Genomic DNA, 17,522 nt, shown 5'->3' with positions numbered 1-17,522 from the left:
AGGGGCTCATGGGAATTTTAGTCCATGAACATCTGGAGGACCACAGGTTGACTACCCCTGCTGTACGGTAGGTCCTTGAAATTCACAATAGATCCCAAGACCTCTGCTTATACTTATAGGCTTGTATCCCACCCAGAATTTCCTTGGGCACATTTTTGCTGATACTCTCCTCCTTTGAGAGATTTCTTATTCCCCTGAAGCTGTTGCCCAGCTCCTAGGAACACCATTTTTGGACTACCAAGGGAGCAAGACATCAGCAAAACCCATATTCCTTCTTTGAACCTGCAGAAAGTGAAAGCAGAACCAAAGCCATAGTTTGCAAACTTGCATTCATTTTTTTAAACACCTGTATTACTCCTTGTCTCAAACCTCACAGTATTTCCTTGGGCTGTCGTAATGTTGGAGAGTACTACAGTGGCCCCTTCCTTCCCTGCTGTTCCTTATCTCTGTACCAGCCCGGAACTTAATATGAGATAAGCCCAGAGAAGCAGTTATCAGGCTGAGCCCTGCAACACGTGAAGCAATATCAGGAAAGGGACGCCAACTAGGGGATAACATTTCATGCCTCTGGTGAAGTGGGCCCTAGGCCATGAAAGCTTATGCCACCAGAAATCTGTTCATCTTTCAGGTGCCACAAGACCCTTCTTTGTTTTAACAGGGAGAGGAATGAAGGTCAAACTAGATGAGGCAGGAGACCTCGCCGTGTCCTTTAAAGCTAGGTTTCAGGCATGCGGGGCCCAAATTCATATTATTAATCTGCCTACCCTGGAAGGCTTCTGCCTTTTGAAACTCCCTTCCATGCTCCTATTAGCTTGAGAGAGGAAAGAGACAGAATTTGACAGCATTGTTCTCCCTCCAGTGTTAATAGGAACACGGGGAGCATATATAATGGGCAAAATAATGTGGGCGGGGAATTCAGTCCTCTCCCTCTGTAGCCTCACAACCAACCATGGACCAGTGCCTTAAAAGGCAATTCATGGATCCCAATGATCAGTTTGGCTAATGGAAGAGGGGGATTTCTATCAGTTCCCCACTCTAGCTTCAGGGTGAATCGGGAAACACCTGGAGATTTTGGGGGTGGAGCCTGAAGACAGCAGAGGGGAAGGGTATAATGTGGGGTATAATGCTGTGGGGTATAATGCTGCTGAGTCCACCTTCTGCAGCAGCCACTTGCTCCAAGGGATCTGATCTCCGTCATCTGGAGATCAGCTGCAATCCCGGGAGATCTCCAGCTACCACCTGGATATTGGAAGCCTTATTCATGCTACAGAAACCCAATTCACTCCTCATGCTGTTCCTGGGGAAGGGGGATCCCCTGTCCCCCAGTAAAAGCATTTTAGGGAAATCCAGAAAGGAAGAAGGCAGGGCAGTTCTGTACTGTGCTGTTAGCAGACCTGTAAGGAGGAAAGTCTGCTATCCCATTAACTTGAGGGGATGGGATGCTTTCAGCATGCTGGCTTCTTAGGAGGACTCCAGGGCACAGGTGGAACAGAGAGAGCCTCCTTTGTTGCAGAGCCGGGACAGGCCCAGCCCCAGCCCCATCTTATTCCTCCCCATCCCCTCACAATGGGTCCTCAGGCATGACTTGTGCTGAGCGCGTGTCAAGGCCTGCCGCGGCACTCAGGCGCTCTCCGGACGGGTTTAAAGGCTGGCAGAGTCCCAAGAGTGTTTGTGTCAATCAGCCGGTAAGAAAACCACAACCTCGTCCCGTGTGTGCCAAGTGAGGACAACTTACAGACTTCAGAGGGGGGAAAAATTAAAAGTGGCTCAATGAGTCATCCTTAAAAAAAAAAGAAAAAAGAAAAGCAAGCCCTGGAGACGGCTACGTCAGACCTGGGTGGAGACCTGCATGTACAACTTGGATCTCTTCTGCAAAGATGACGTCCCTGCTTTCGAACATAACAGTACGGGGCACGGCTGGGCATTTTTCAGTGGCAAGGAGGCGATTCATCGCGACAACAAGAATCACTCGTGCTTTTGATGCCCTGTTTGTCTTGTACAACGTAGAGGCCTATTCCTAGGCCGTTGGCCTTGACCATGGTGGTATTTAGGCATACTTGGTTAAGATTGTTAAGATGCTCACTCACATCCACACATACGCTCTCCTCTGTATGTGGAGTGATAGGTTGTCACTGCCTTTCCAGCCACTGATGTGACCATTGGGTGACACAGTTCTCCCTGGAAAGAGGATAAGGCTTGGTTCCTAGATTGCTTGAACAGAAAAAGGCTTTTGGTCCTCCTTACCAACAGGTACCTGCCTCTTTCAGAAAACTGGATTTTGAGGGATTTACGAGGTCTAGAAATAACAGAGCAGGCTGAGCCAAGAACATCTCCCCCAGCGCTGGAGAGGAGAAGACCACATCACAGTGGACATCCTACGGTTGTGATCTTATGCACTTTGACTGACTGACTTAAACTTCCACTGGGTTAGGTGGGTCTATCAGTGGTTGAGGGGGACTTCCACCTCCTGAATCTCAGAATCAGGAGGCAACATCAGGGGGAGGTCACTCTCAGCCTCTGTGCCTGACCACTGTGTGAGAGGGGATGCTGAACTACATGGACCCTGGTTTGATCCAGCAAGGCTCTTCTTATGTTCTCATGAGTAAATTTGCCACATGGCGTCATGCTGCAAGATTGCTTCTAAATCCACTGAAGCCAATGGGCTCTGGAGGTTGCAACTCCACTTAGGCTTGCCCTGTATACTTGCCACAATTCCCCCTTTGGGGCAAATAAGAACCATCGCAGGAGCCTTGCCTCTGTGTGGAATCCTGTAATCCTTCCTTTATCCCCAGCCAATTGTGGAAACAATAGTGCCAGTCCAAAAGGCTGGCAGGGAATTGCAGGTAAATGTGACACAATCAGGTGGTACATTGCTCACATATTTATCCCTTCCTCCAAGACACACAGGTGACATAAACAGTTCTCCTCTCCCTCATGTGATTCTCAGAGCAAACCTGTAGGTTCGGCTGAGAGAGAGAGTAACATGGCTGTGTCTTTAACTCAGCGGGGCATACAGTGGTTGTCTGAGAAAGTTTCAGTTCAAGAAAACAGCATATGAAAGGAAGCTTAACACACACACACACAAGCATGCACACATACACAGGTCTTCCTTGCTATGGTCCAGTCTGAAATTACATGTGTAATTTTTATAGAAATAAAATTTTTGGAAGCTCTCTTCATGGAATACCACACTTCATATGTCATTCTATCTGGGGAATTGGTTTCCTAAGTCACTCTAAGCCAGTGGTTCTCAACCTTCCTAATGCTGCAGCCCTCATGTTGGGGTGACCCCCAACCATAAAATTATGCAAGTGTTCTTTCACAGAAATTAAACCGAAACTGACCAATGGCGTGAAGATCCATTGTTCATGATTGTATATAAATTGTTTTTTTTTCCCGGGGTTTCTCAGTTCAGTTCTGCCTCTTGTCCCACCATGCCGATCTTGCTCTTTTCTGCTGCTCCAGACAGACAAACGCTCCATCTTGATCTACCCCGCAAGGCTGTTATGTGGATGTCACCTCCCTCCGGCCAAGCTGCTTGCCCTGCCGCGACCCCTGTGAAAGGGTCATTCGACCCCCAAAGGGGTCTCGACCCCCAAGTTGAGGACCACCGCTCTAAGCACTAGGCCATACTGGCTCAGTACCCCACAGGCTTTGCTCCTGCTTGCTGAAAGGCAAATTTGGTGTCAGCACTTACCCCAAAGAAGCAAGTGGAGCAGCAAGGCCATTGGCAGTGTGGGGAGTTTCAATCTGGGGAAGGAAAAGAACACAGAATATTGTAGCACAACAATGAGATCTTCCTCTTTGTTCTGGGAAACTGAGGGGGAGCTGGACAAGTGTTGGAACCTTGTAGGACAAAAAGATTAAGTAACCAGGGGCAACCACTGAAGCGGAAGAGTCAAATGCAGGATGACCAGGGCAGGGTATGAGAGACAATATGGTGAAGTGGGGGGGGGGGGAGGGATTCAGGAAGTGCCAGGGCAACAGAATACCAACCGTTGCGTATTTTTGCCCACCCAAAGCCAACAGTCTGGTCAACCTGGCTTTCTCTTCCTCTTCAAAATTTGAGTCCAATGGCACCTTTAAGACAACAAAGATTTATTCAAGGCATGAGCATTCGTATGTGCGCACGCTTCCTCAGGCAATGGAACAAAAACAGTTTATATATTCAAAAGTGTTTTGCCCCATTGTCTGAGGGAGTGTGCACACACACGAAAGCTCACGCTTTGAATGTTTGTCTTAAAGGTGCCATTGGACTCAAATTTTCTTGTACTACTTCAGACCAACATGGCTGTCCACTTGAATTTATCTTCCCCTTCAAGTTCAGCTTAACTAACTAGCAGCTCATCGGGTGTTTAAAATATCCATACATTTATGTAAATATAAAAAGCTTTTTTTCTCCAGGGTACTCTTTCTAAAGCTAGTATCTTTTGTGTGAGGGACAGAAGCTGATTCATGGTCTGTTTGTAGGAGGGGCGTCTGTGTAAAAGGGAACATAAGTACACTAGGTTGTGAGAAAATCACATGAAAAGATGGCGAAGTCTTACTGCTTCCAGTGGGTCACCCCCCACCCCCCATGGTGTTTTACCATCAACAGTGGTGGTGAGGGAAATGGCAGGTGAGGGGGGAAGTGGCGTTGGATGTAGCAGGGAAGTATTAAAATATGCATATTTTTTTCTTGCACATTTCCTCCAAACACACTCTGAGTATGATCTTTACCATAACAGATTTGGCAAACTATAGAGCAGATGAAGGGAAAACCCCCAAGAAGGAATGAATTGATGGTGATGTCATGTGGAGCCTCACTGCAGTTTGGGAGGGTGGCATGTGGAGGAAAAACCTCCATGTGGACGCTGCCATAAGAGTGGTGTGAGAGGCCAATGATGAAGGAGGCCCAGTTATGAGAATTGGGAGCATTCTGGAGGAATGCAGAACAGAGCCTTGGGGGCTGGGGGAGCTGCAGGTTGGTCCCTCTTTTTAACTTCCCACTATTTTTCAAAACACCCACATCCCCAGAAGAAGAGGAAGAAGAAGAAGAAAGGTTGGTTCTACCTCCTTCGGATAGAGAAAAGCGGCATATAAGAACCAACTCTTCTTCTTTTTATATGCTGCTTTTCTCTTCCAGGAGTCACAAAGCGGCTTCCAATAGCCTTCCCTTTCCTCTTCGCACAAGAGGCACCCTGTGAGGGAGGTGAGGCTGAGCCCCTGATATTACTGCTCCGTCAGAACAGCTCTATCAGTGCTGCAGCGAGCTCAAGGTCACCCAGTTGGCTGCATGTGGAGGAGGAGCAGGGAATCAAGCCCAGCTTGCCAGATTAGAAGTCCACGCTCCTAACCACTACACCAAGCTGGCTCAAAGCAAATGCTTAGCATCTTCACAAAACAAGGAATCCTGTTCTACTTCACAGGACAGCTCTGGAGTCTCACCCCATGCACTTTTCACGCCCCACAGAAAACACAAATCCATCATGACCCCCGTGCCTTTTACAGCTAGAAATCACATTCCACCTGCTGCAGGCAAATTTGACTAAGAGAGAAAATACTACTCAAGCCATCCCCATTCTTCCAAGTACAACCCACTCTCTGTGACCATCCAATTTCTCCTCAAGGATGCCCTTAATACTCACTTCAGGACTGGGGCTACTCTGGGCGTCTGAGGTGATGCTTCATGCGTTGCTCCAAGTTGAGGCCCAGAGAGGACAGAGTGATGGAGGCAATATCCTTTCCTCCCCAACCCCCAGCAAGGAACACCCCCCCTTCCTGTCCTGCTGAAATGCCCGTGGTCCGCGTTGCCCAAGCAGCGTGAGAACTGGCCGTGCGAACTTAACAGACGACGACGGGTAAAAATAACCCAGCTCTTCCCAACCCCCCTCCCAGTGTGGGCAAGCGGGACTGGAGACTGATTTTTATTCAAATGGAGCTGGGACTCTCTGAAAGGGACTAACGGTCTCTAAGCTACGGGAATGTCGCAGCCTATTCTTTCTGCTCCATGGCACACAGAGCCTACCCCGCTGCAGGCCCAGGCCCAGGCCCAGGGCTGGCTCGCCTCACACTGTAAAGGGCGAAAGGGTGGCGGATTCTCCCTCAGGAGACGGAGGGAAGGCAAGGCCTTTTGTCCACATCCCGGTTCAGTCTGGCCAGACCCGGGGAGTTTCTGGACACAGTCTCTCTTGAGAAACGAAAGCTGGACTCCTCAGAGTCTAAACGCCGAACCATTTTGACACAAGGCATTCTGGGACGGCCACACTTTTACCTTCACTGCTCTTGCTGATTCCCAGGGAAGAGCTCAAATGATTGGTTTATTTCTTCCTTGCTTTTTTCCCAAAAGAGGATCCAAAACAGCTTACAGTCCCCCTCCCTCCGGTCCCCCTCCCACCCATTTTATCCTCACAACCATCACTTTGTGAGACAGGTTACCTTGAGAATGAGGCCTCCCAGTGAACTTTCGTGGCACAGATGGGATCCAAACCTAAATTTCCCAGACCCCAGTCCAATATTCATACTGAATGACATTGATGAGGGGGACACGCAGGCAGGACTGAAGTGGAGAATTGGGAATAGACGCAGTCTGAGCAAATGTTGAATTCTCCTTAATGCCAAGCTAAGGAAGGTCAGCATCACAGCCTGCCTGCTCTCTGTCCAGGATAAGAGGTCTCCAGCCTACAGGGCCGAGAGAGACCCTATCTGGGGCCATGACAGGGTGAGCACAGCACAAACTCCAGCTGACACAGGGACGCATTGGGACAAAGTGGCTGTCCAAGCCCACGCCCTGCTCAGCCACGGCCTGTTCCCAAGGAGCCTGTCAGCAGCCCGGCAGGAATGCACTTGTTGTGTCTTGCACCAGGCTTTCTCATAAAGGCACCAAGAATAGCTTATCCTTTCCCATTCTCCCTGCCCAGCCTCCCTTTGATTTGATGGGACGCTTCCCTTTTCACAGAGGGGGCAGGGTGGGAAAACGGGCAATGCCTCCCCCTCCCTTCCCATCTTCAACAATGGCAGAAAGTGCAGCTCCTTCTGGAGGTGGGCTTTACCTTCTTCTTTGGCAGAGGCCTGCCAGGAGGGAATCCCCACCCCCCACCCTGTGTGGCAGATGGAAATCAATTCTGGAACAGGGAAGCCCCATATGGAATCAAAAAGCAGACTCTCTTGGCAGGAGGTTGGCAGGATTTTTGTTTTTAACTGCAGTAGTTGAGGATGAGGCAGCTTCCTTTTGCCATGCTGTGGGATACCTAGGAATAGAGTTGTCAGCAGGTTTTAGGTTCCTGACAAGATGACAAACTGGGGGCCGTTCCGCATTCGTCCAAAATAGCACAATGGTTACTAATTGAAATCACTACAGTTTTGCCGTTATGCACAACATCGTTGACAATCTGCAAAGCTCCTGAAACCGATCCGCAAAAAGCGCTTCGTTGTAGCGCTTTCAGGGAAATCCCAAAAAGTGGATTCACCCTCCGGAAAGCGCTACCCTCTTGCAACCAATCTGCAACACTAGCGGGAAAGTTCTGTGCGTCACCATTGTTGCGGTTTCTGCAAAGTCCCTCCCCCTGGCTCTCTCCTCTGATCTTCCGGCGAAGCGATCGCCATTTTTTTTTCTCCGAGCGAGCGGAGATCAACGCACCAGCAAACCTTCGTTTACCCAGTGAGGCTTCCCCGGCTGCAGTCCCTCTGTTTAAAGCCACCAAGTACAAACATCATAGAGACCCGTTTGCTGGTTTATTTTCACTTTATTTTTCACACTGTTTTCGGCCGAAAATCGCACCCGTGAGGGGGGGGAGATTTTTTTTTTTCACTCGGGGGGAGCGTGGCAACGATGAAACGGCAGCTCAAACATCACCTGCTAGCTGGATGGGTTTCTCCATTGCAACGAATCAACGCATATTCGTTACAACGGTTGTGTGTGTTTTTTTAAAAAACCTTCCTTAAAGGGAAAGGGGCTGTTTGGGAGCATGCTAACGGCCGCCCATTGGCTGCTTGATGGCCAGGGGCAGGACACAGCTCAGCAATAGCGTTTCCTTTCTAGCAATTTTTGCCGAGACCGGAACCCTGTGGGAAACGATAGAAACGCAACTGGATTCCACTACAAAGGCAGGTATGCATAACGACAAATTCCACTATTTAAAATGGCGATTTTTCGTTCAGCAAACAATTTGCTACATGGATCCTGGTGCGGAATGGCCCTGGGAATCGACCGATGGATTTTAAAAACCTGTCATAATGGGATCCTGCCACTCTTCCTGTTCTGGAGGTGTTCAAGGAATAGATGCCTAGCTCTCAAAGAGTGCTCCCTGTAACTTTTCACTGTTCAGTATTCACCTGGCAAGATATGGACAATCATCGCCTTTTCCTTTAAATCTGCTTCGGCTTGACTGACTCATTCACTAATATAAACCAAAGCCCATATAGATTGTTGGTACTTCCCAATGAGCCAGAGCAATGGAATTTGGTATTAATGTAGGTGACAGGGCTCCGTAGGGCCTGCAAAAAGGAGCTCTTCCACCAGCCATTTGGTTGAGAGCAGGCATAACCAACAACATCTGAAGGGCCCCTGCTCCCTCCCTCCCAGAACTCCATCAGTGCGCCCTGGACCTGTTTGCGCTGTTGCACTATTGCATTGTTTGCACTGTTATAATTTCTAGTTATTATTATTATTGTTGTTACGGTTACTTATATGTTATGGATTGTTTTGTGTATTGTTTATACGTTTTATGTAAACCACCCTGAGCCTCCGGGGAGGGCGGTATATAAATATAATAAACCAGTGGTTCCCAAACCTATCTGGCCTACCACCCCCTTTCCACAAAAAAATATTACTCAGCGTCCTGGAAATTAATTTTTTTTATTTTAATAGTTATTAATCGCCCCCAAATGCACCTGTGGCCCATCGCCACCCCCTGGATCGCTGCAGCACCCAGCAGGGGGCGGTAGCACCCACTTTGGGAATCACTGTAATAAACAAACAAACAAATTCTAAGGGGGGAGGCATCTGCTTTGCATGCAAAATGTCCCAGGTTCAGTTTCCAGCATCTTCCACTAAAAGGACAAGGCAGTGTTTGTTTGCAATATGATCTCTCCTGCCTCTTTTCTGAATCCAGCTTGAACATCTGAACATCTAGAATTTTTTGTTCCATGTTACAGCTAACAGTGTTTGTTGTAACATTTTGAACATCACTTTACTTGCATGAAAAATTAATTCAGTGAGCTGATAGTTGCTACAGTCTTTGATGTCTCCTTTTATTAAATTGTCCTTTTCTGGTCTTCAAGCTGGTGTTTTGTTTTCCATAATTTGGGGGGCATATTCTTGTTACGATTTTGATGGATTCTGTTCCTGTGGCTTGGAATGGCTCTATTGATATACCATCTATTATTGGTGATTTGTTTCTCCCACCTGCTCTCTGTGTAGCTTTCACTTTACTTTCTAAAATGGTAGGTTCTTTTTGGTAACAATCTGTCATCCTTTCATCTTTTTTGTGTAGTTCTTCAATGTACTGTTTTTATCTTTTTGGTGATATAAAAGACTTCAGCCTGACACCGAGAGTGGTTGCCAGTCTGAGTACACAATACTGACCTTGATGGACTGATAGTCAGATTCAGTATAAGACATCTCATATGTTCAATTACCAGAAAAATCTGAAAACATATTTAGTGACTTCCCCCTAAACAACCTCAAAGTGCACCCACGAATGTACTTTATCCTACTTATGCCCTAGCTATGGAACTGAAATCTCCTCCACAAATACACAGTCCAAGACACCCTGATTATTAGAAAACTGGAAGAAAGACTTTGATGAGTACATTTCTTGCTTAAAGGGATTCTGGAAGTGCTGACACTTCCAGGGTATCCAGAAAAATTAAAATTTGGTATGCATGTAGCTCGAAACACATCAATTACCAGGAAAGTCTGAGGATCAAAATTTGGGCAGTGATCATTCCATTTGTGCATTTTAATCAAACATCAAGGTTTCTAGTAACAACTAGGGGGTGGCCTGCTCTCCCTGGAGGCTTTGCTCAGAAGACTGTTTTAGCTATGTAGGTCAAACAGGACCTCCTGAGAAGCTTATTGTCGGCATCAAAATCCCTGCTGAGAACATCACATTATGTTTCTGTTAATATCTTGCAAATTAAGTGAGAGCCTCTTGACAATGCAACCCTAATTAATTTGACCTAGGAGTTCAACTTTTGCAGATTCGCTTTCCGTATCTTAACTGTCTATTTGTTTAGGAGGCGCTGTGCTATAAACAAATATTTTGAAGAATGGTGCATTAAAGTCAATCAGCTTGGTAATGATGTGTACGAGGCTTTTCATTTTCAAAGGTCTTGGTTGTCCTCAAAGCTCTAAGCTGCCATTCCTAAAGGAGTGACTTGCCAAAGGCCACACAGTGAACCAGTGTCAGGGATGGGTCTTGAACTCAAGCCACTTAAAGCCAACATCAGCCCACTGCCTTCCTGAAGTAGAATTAAATTCAGAAATGCGTTTGCAGACTCAAGCTATTGTCCTGATCAACAGATTTGCGGGTCTAGGCAGCAGAGATAGGTCTAGAGTTCATACAATCACTGGCCAGAAAGTCCCCCAAACCAGAATTGAATCACACCAATCACATTTCACTGCCTTGAGAGCTAGATACTTGTTTTTTTTCCCTTTCCTTTGGAAGTTGAGATCAGGGTTGAATCTGCACATAGCTTTTATTCCAGTCCCAGGTAGATTCAGTCCCTGCCATCTCCACTGAATGCGATTTCCATTTTGATTTTGTCTGATTTAAATTTTCCCTCTGCAACAAGCATGATTGATTCAGAGTGACCATACCTTTTCCCCGCAATATTGTGGATATAACAATATTTGAAAAATCAACATGAAAAAGCATGCTGTTCCGAACTTGCTACTGAGCCTCTGTTGTAGAGAAGCCCTGATTGGCCAAGGCTTCAGTTCAAAGGCTTCCTTGTTCCCAGGCTGCAAGTTTGTCTCAAAGGGGAAGCCCTAACCTCTCTCTGCAGATGCTCCAGAAGCCCTAACTTCTCTCAGTACAGATTTGCCTTTTGTTTTTTTTCTCCCTCCTCTGATGTTTCCAATCCTCTCCCCCTTTTCATGAAAATAAAGAGGCTCCTGCAGTGCTTGGCTCGCCCCCGCCCTCCTGAGCTTCCCTAACCACGTGCAGAACACTTTTCTGTTTCAGTGAGGGGGACCATGAAGACCCGAGTTCAAATCGATCTAGATTCAGCAGGATCCACAACGGAATAAAGAAAGTAAGTGCAGATTCATCCCAGGTATCTGAAATCTGCACCCAGTTCTAGTTTCTTCAGTACAGTGCAACTGTAGAATCATTCAGTCTTCTGCTCCTTCTCATCCTCAACATACAGGCATCTCCACCTTCTCATTATCCTATTAACAAATTGCTTTCCAAAAGGCTTTTTGATAATCAAAGGTTGTGAAGGGTGCTCAGTCTTTCCCCCTGGATAGCCAGTCCAGAGATTTAATCTCCACTCTGGCTGCTAAGTACCAAGACTTGAGCCTTAATGAGAACAATTCCAGCTTTTATTCAGCTTCCTTTGACTTAATTAAAGTGTATTTTCCCATCCAGTTCCAAGATTAGGGCATTACAGATAGGACAGGCAAATGAAGCCAGGATTTCTTACTCAGCCATGCCTTATGGGGCCCAAATGAGGCCCCGACCCATTCTTCCATCGAAATACACAGAGCTCCTAATGAACAAGTGCAGAGACCTTTTCTGTCCCCAGCACTGATTAGTTAACATTTGGGATTAGGCTGCAGGGAAATTATAGATGCTAAAGTCCCACCGTTTCTCATTTTTTAAATTTCACTCATCCTCCCAGGAACTCATCCTTCCCTTTCCCCTTCACAACAACCCTGTGAGGTAGAATAGGCTGAAGGAGAGCAAGCGGCTCACGTTCAGCTAGCAAGCTTCACAGCTGAGCAAGGAACTGAACCCAGGCCAATGTGGTCTAAATTAAGCCCCATCTCTCAACATCTATCCGCACTGGCAGGCAGTAGTTAAATACTTTGTGTGTTCTTCCAAAGTGCTAGAAATCCCAGCAGCAATGAAATCTGAATGCACGGTTGAGCTATCTGAGTACCGCAGAATTCACCTCTACAGACAATATACTTCGGTTAAACATTTTTTATGGCTTCTAGCTAAATGCAGGATATTGTGCAGGGCGGGGTACAGAGTGAACATTCGCCTTCCTTTGCACAGGCCTACAGAGGTAGATATTGGGGTTCCCATAGGGTTGCCTACCCCCATGGGGGAAATATCTGGAGTCCTGAGGATTAGGGAGTAGAGTCTTGTGAAGGACTGCCTTGGGGCATATGCCATAGAGCAGGGGTAGTCAAACTGCGGCCCTCCAGATGTCCATGGACTACAATTCCCAGAAGCCCCTGCCAGCATTTGCTGGCAGGGGCTTCTGGGAATTGTAGTCCATGGACATCTGGAGGGCTGCAGTTTGACTACCCCTGCCATAGAGGCTGCACCCCAAAGCTGCTATTTTCTCCTGGGAACAGAACTCTATTGCCCAGAGGGCAGCTGTAATTCCGGTGGATCTCCAACTCCCAGCTGGAGATTGTCAGTCCTAAATTGACACCTGGCTCTTGAGAACATCCAAGGCTGGGCAACAAACCTCTCAGGATCCGGCTGCCAAACCTGCGCTCTACCAGAGAAACAGGTGGCGTGGATTCCGTTTGCAGTCCGCCTTCCAGCCTTCAAAATGCACAACAAAAGCACCCTTCCTGGTCAGACTTCCTTATTGTACAAAGCAGTTATGCTCCGGGCACGTAGAAAGGCAAGGCAAAGGGAAGCCAGAGCTCTTGCCTAACACTGAAAGGGAACAGTGAAGAAGCAGAGGGCGAGAAGGGCCCGGCGAACTCCTACCTGAACATGTCCCTGCTGCTCTTCAAGGCCTTGCACACAGCTGACAGGGCTGCACCCCTAACCCCTCTAGGTGTGCATGCGGCCTGCTCCGTGCAGCTTGCACACAGCTCCCCGCGCGCACGCACGCAGCCTGCACGCTCAAGAGCTCAGCTTTGCAACGGGGCCGCTCGGAGAGCCGTCTGTTCCCGGAGGTTTCCTTCTTCCAACTCCTCCTCCCCTCTGCACGGTGCCAGGCATTGAGAGGGAGGGATCAGCCCTGCTTTTTTGCAGCTCAGCCAAGGTGAGGCAGCAGGCCAGGTAGAGGCGCTCCCCATTCCCCTCCCAACCAGGGAGCGGCCTAATGCCACACTGAAGAACACAAGGTGACCCACTTAACAGGAGGCCTTTGACACTAGGTGCTTTGGAGGAGGCTGGGGCTCCTGATGGGAGCTCCCTGGAGAACAGGTGCATGAGGTGAGCTCCGAAGAAGAAAACGGCAGTGGGCCATGCCCAGGAGAAAGAGATCCAAGCATCTGAAAAGGCAGGGTATGTATAGCACCGCCGAGAGAATGAGGAACACAGTTGTTTCCTGAGGGAAGCCTTGCAGCTTTATGAAGCTGCACGACAGGCAGAGATGTCGCCGTGATTGATTGATGTCCCTGCTTCGTTTATACCCTGCTTTCCTCCCTAATGGGGACCCACAGCCCCCTGCCTTGTTCTCCTCTCCTCCATTCTTATCCTCACAACAACCCTGTGAGTTAAGCTGAGCATGTGTGATTGGCCCGAGGTCACCCAGCAACTTTCCATGGCAGCATGGGGATTTGAACCTAGATCTCCCAGATCCTAAACTGACACTGTAACCAGGATATCACGGTTCTCTGCAGTTGACAGGGGAAAGCAGCACCCACGAAGCTCCTATCATGCACTAGGGTTGATAGGTCCCCTCTGGCCACCATTGAGGAATGGGGGGCTAGGACTGCCAGCTCCATGTTGGGAAACTCCTCGAAATTTGGGGGGCGGAGCTTGGGGGGACAGCGGGGCACATGCTCCAAGAGTCAACTTGGTATAGTGGTGAAGAGCAGCAGCTTCTAACCTGGTGAGCTGGGTTTGATTCCTCACCCCTTCACATGCAGCCAGCTGGGTGACCCTGGGCCACTCACTGTCCTGTTAGAGCTGTTCTCACAGAGCGTCCCTGTCAGAACTCTCTCAGCCTTTACTGGGTGTCTGTTGTGGGAAGAGGAAGGGAAAACGATTGTAAGCCACTCTGAGACTCCTTCGGAAAGTGAAAAGCAGGGTATAAAAATCAATTCTTCTAAGTATTCCTTTTCTCCAGAGGAACTGATCTCTGCAGTCTGGAGGAGAGCTGTAATTCCAGGGGGATCCCCAGGTCCCACCTGGAGGCTGGCATCCCTATCATGCATGCACAGGGACCTAGTCAGAAAAAGTAGTGATATTCAAATATAAAAGGACCTTCTCCCCATGAAAGAAATTTGCTAGGAGTGAATTTCTAATGAGAGACATTCCTTAGGCTAAAGCAAGTCTAATAACTGCATCTAATAGCCACATCTCTTACTTTGGAAGCCCATAGCCAGAATCCCAGATATGCTTGTACATTAATTGGGGAGGGGGGGGGAGAATGCTGTGGTTACTCACTGGTAAGAGAAATGACTTCTGTACGCATTTCAAAATGCTGTTCCCTTTATTAGCACTCCACATGTCCCAAGGCTAAGCCCTGTTTCATAAAGGATTTCTCTGTCCGTTTTCAGCCGCTTGGAAAGGCTACCAAAGGCGTGATGGATGAGCTCAGGGATCCAAAGATGCTGATTCAAGTGACACACTATCGGCATCTTGCTGGGACTGGGCTGCAGTCACAAAAGCACACACAGATTGTGCCTTCAAGGAATGAGGACACCCTCAAACCCTGTCATCACACCCGCTGACCCCGGCAGTGGTTCCGTCACCCAGAGGAAGCAGCTGCTGAGAACAAAGTATACAGAGCTGGACACCTCCTGGGATCACGACTGACTGCCAGGAGACAGAGATCAGGTCCCCTGGAGAAAATGGCTGCTCTGGGTGGTGGGATCATGGCATTATATCCCCATTGAAATCCTTCCTCTCCCCAAAATCACCCTCCTTGGACTCCACTCTCCAAATTGCCAGGGATTCCCTCGGCTGTACACAGTTCCTGCAGTCAGGAGAGCCATTTGGAGAGGAGCCAAATTTGCCGTTCTTAATTGTATAGAACTGGGCACTGTGGCACTTCCACTTCACGTGATCCCTCCTTCACATAAACACGGGAAACGGAGAGGTCCCATGGGATTGAGGGTTGCCCTGTGGCCAGAAGAAGGCCTGTCCCTTTAAGAGAGGCTTAAGGGGATATTATTTATCAGGTGATGTTATTTAACCTCCATGCCATTAAAAAAAACAACAATTCTGAAAAGCCTTTTCTGCACATTAAGCCACTAGAAAAGGGGTGGGACATTTTTCTTCAGGCCGGCTGGAAATCCTAGGCTTAGTGGTGGAGCACGTGCTGTATGGCTCCGTTCCAGTTCCTGGCATCTCCAATTAAAATGTCTCCGGTAGAAGCCCAAACTCTCCCGAGAAGTGAAAATGGCTAAACTAAGGCTATCATGCTTTGGTCACAATATAAGAAGACAGGAGTAACTGGAAAAGAGAATAGCGCTAGGAAAAATTGAAGACAGCAAACTCCCAATGTGATCAAGGAAGCTACGGTCATCAGCTTGCAAGACCTGAGCAAGGCTGTTGACAACAGAACAGTTTGGAGTATGTTAATCCATAGAGACACCACAGCGTGAAGCGACTTCTTGGCACTTCACGCACACAAAGAAGGGGCTGGCAAAGACGGTTTTCTGCCTGAGAACCCACAGAGTGCCTGCCAACCACAGCAGACTATACCAAAGAAGATGGACTCATAGCACAAGCACAGGGAACTTCGTAAGTGCTCAGAGACCTTCATACTTTAGTTGTATTTATTGTATACATTACAGTGGAGCAGCCTGTCCTGCCCCCATACTTGTATGTTGGTTTAGTCTCATGGGGAGGATATACTGTGCCTTAGTTCTGAACGTTAGTTAGGAGTGTAGACTGTATGAGCTCCGTTGTCCCAAAACCAGTCACTCCCATGCCTGGATCTTCTTGCTTATAAATGGACGTTGTTTTGAACACACCCTGTTTCTGCAATGTGAACCTAAGGACAGGGCCCTGTCTGTGTCCCCTATTCCAGACCCACAAACAAAAGGGAACACTACACATAGGAAGGAAATTCAGCGATGCTGCAGGTATATTTGGAGAAGGTGTGTGGCTCACATCAAAATCACAAGATGTCATAGTGCCATTGTATACGGCACGGGTCAGACCACACCTGGAGTACTGTGTGCAGTTCTGGAGGCCTCACTTCAAGAAGGACGTGGATAATATTGAAAGGGTACAGAGGAGAGCGACGAAGATTATCTGGGGCCAAGGGACCAAGCCCTATGAAGATAGGTTGAGGGACTTGGGAATGTTCAGCCTGGAGAAAAGGAGGTTAAGAGGGAACATGATAGCCCTCTTTAAGTATTTGAAAGGTTGTCACTTGGAGGAGGGCAGGATGCTGTTTCCGTGGGCTGCAGAGGAAAGGACGCGCAGTAATGGGTTTAAACTACAATGATATAGGTTAGATATCAGGAAAACAAATTTCACAGTCAGAGTAGTTCAGCAGTGGAATAGGCTGCCTAAGGAGGTAGTGAGCTCCCCCTCACTGGCAGTCTTCAAGCAAAGGTTGGATACACACTTTTCTTGGATGCTTTAGGATGGTTAGGGCTGATCCTGCATTGAGCAGGGGGTTGGACTAGATGGCCTGTGTGGTCCCTTCCAACTCTATGATTCTATGATTCAGCGGTAGAGCTACTGCATTGCATGCAGAAGGACCCAGATTCAAACCTTGGCATGCCCTCTCAAAAAGACTGCCAACTGAACTGCAGTTCCTGCAGGGTCATCTGAGTTCAAGAAAATAGCGGAGGATGGAAATGTATTCAGTTATTTATACCCAGTCTTTCCCTTGTGGCTCAAAGCCTTCCCCTCAGCTCTGCAGTTCCAATCCAAATGGTGAGTAAAATGGGAATGGGAGCTGGCAGTGTTGGAGCTTCTAGCATCTTATCTACTTCGTCCCTCAGAACCCTCCTTTGATTCTCATTCCTTAAGTCAATCAGTCTCTAGCTAATTCTCAGTGGGATGGAATCAGGTGCTTTTATGAAATGCAGTTGATGCACAGGCATGTGGAACTACTTCTCAATGGTGTGCACATCAGCTCCTTTCTTTAAAATCCTGATTAAGCAGGCTGCATTGATCCCTCCCACTGTCACAGCCCTCTAAGACAGCAGCACACAACTGTGGCTCGGCAAAGAACCATTGTCTATAAAACATGAAACTCTGTGAGATCCTACGTCCTTGAACTTCTAGATAAGGACGTGGTTTCATTGTTTCTTTGCAAATGTTCTCTGTGAAAAGCTGCTTATCTAGCCAAGGAGAAACCTTCCCCTTCCAAAAGATGAGACTCCCCCTCATTTAAAAAAAAGAAGATTTCAAAGACCCCTAACATGAAGGCAGGAGATTACTGAGGATGTCTTTTCGTAATCATCCAACAACTGCTTGCGTGTGGAAATAGTT

At 47.8% G+C, this 17,522-nt stretch overlaps 1 protein-coding gene across 3 annotated transcripts in view; it reads right to left on the bottom strand.

The window, feature by feature from the left end:
* Window positions 1–13,099, bottom strand: part of LOC143831683 (laminin subunit beta-1-like) — a 70,730-nt gene extending 57,631 nt beyond the window's left edge. Inside the window, exons 1-2 of one of the 3 annotated variants that reach the window (XM_077324897.1) lie at window positions 12,879–13,099; window positions 3,698–3,750 (exon numbers count right to left, since the gene is read on the bottom strand). In XM_077324897.1, coding sequence (XP_077181012.1) covers window positions 3,698–3,750; window positions 12,879–12,886 — 61 coding nt within the window. In that variant the 5' untranslated portion in view covers window positions 12,887–13,099. Of the gene's footprint in view, window positions 1–3,697; window positions 3,751–5,627; window positions 5,751–6,417; window positions 6,439–12,878 lie in introns of those variants that run through there. The other 2 variants (XM_077324899.1, XM_077324898.1) reach the window with 2 other exon arrangements.
* Between the last annotated feature and the right edge of the window lie 4,423 nt (window positions 13,100–17,522).

The sequence above is a fragment of the Paroedura picta genome, chromosome 3 (assembly GCF_049243985.1).
Source record: "Paroedura picta isolate Pp20150507F chromosome 3, Ppicta_v3.0, whole genome shotgun sequence".
Classification (NCBI taxonomy): Eukaryota; Metazoa; Chordata; class Lepidosauria; order Squamata; family Gekkonidae; genus Paroedura; species Paroedura picta.
The sequence above is the reverse complement of the archived record's forward strand: the minus strand, read 5'-3'. Positions and strand labels throughout refer to the sequence as shown.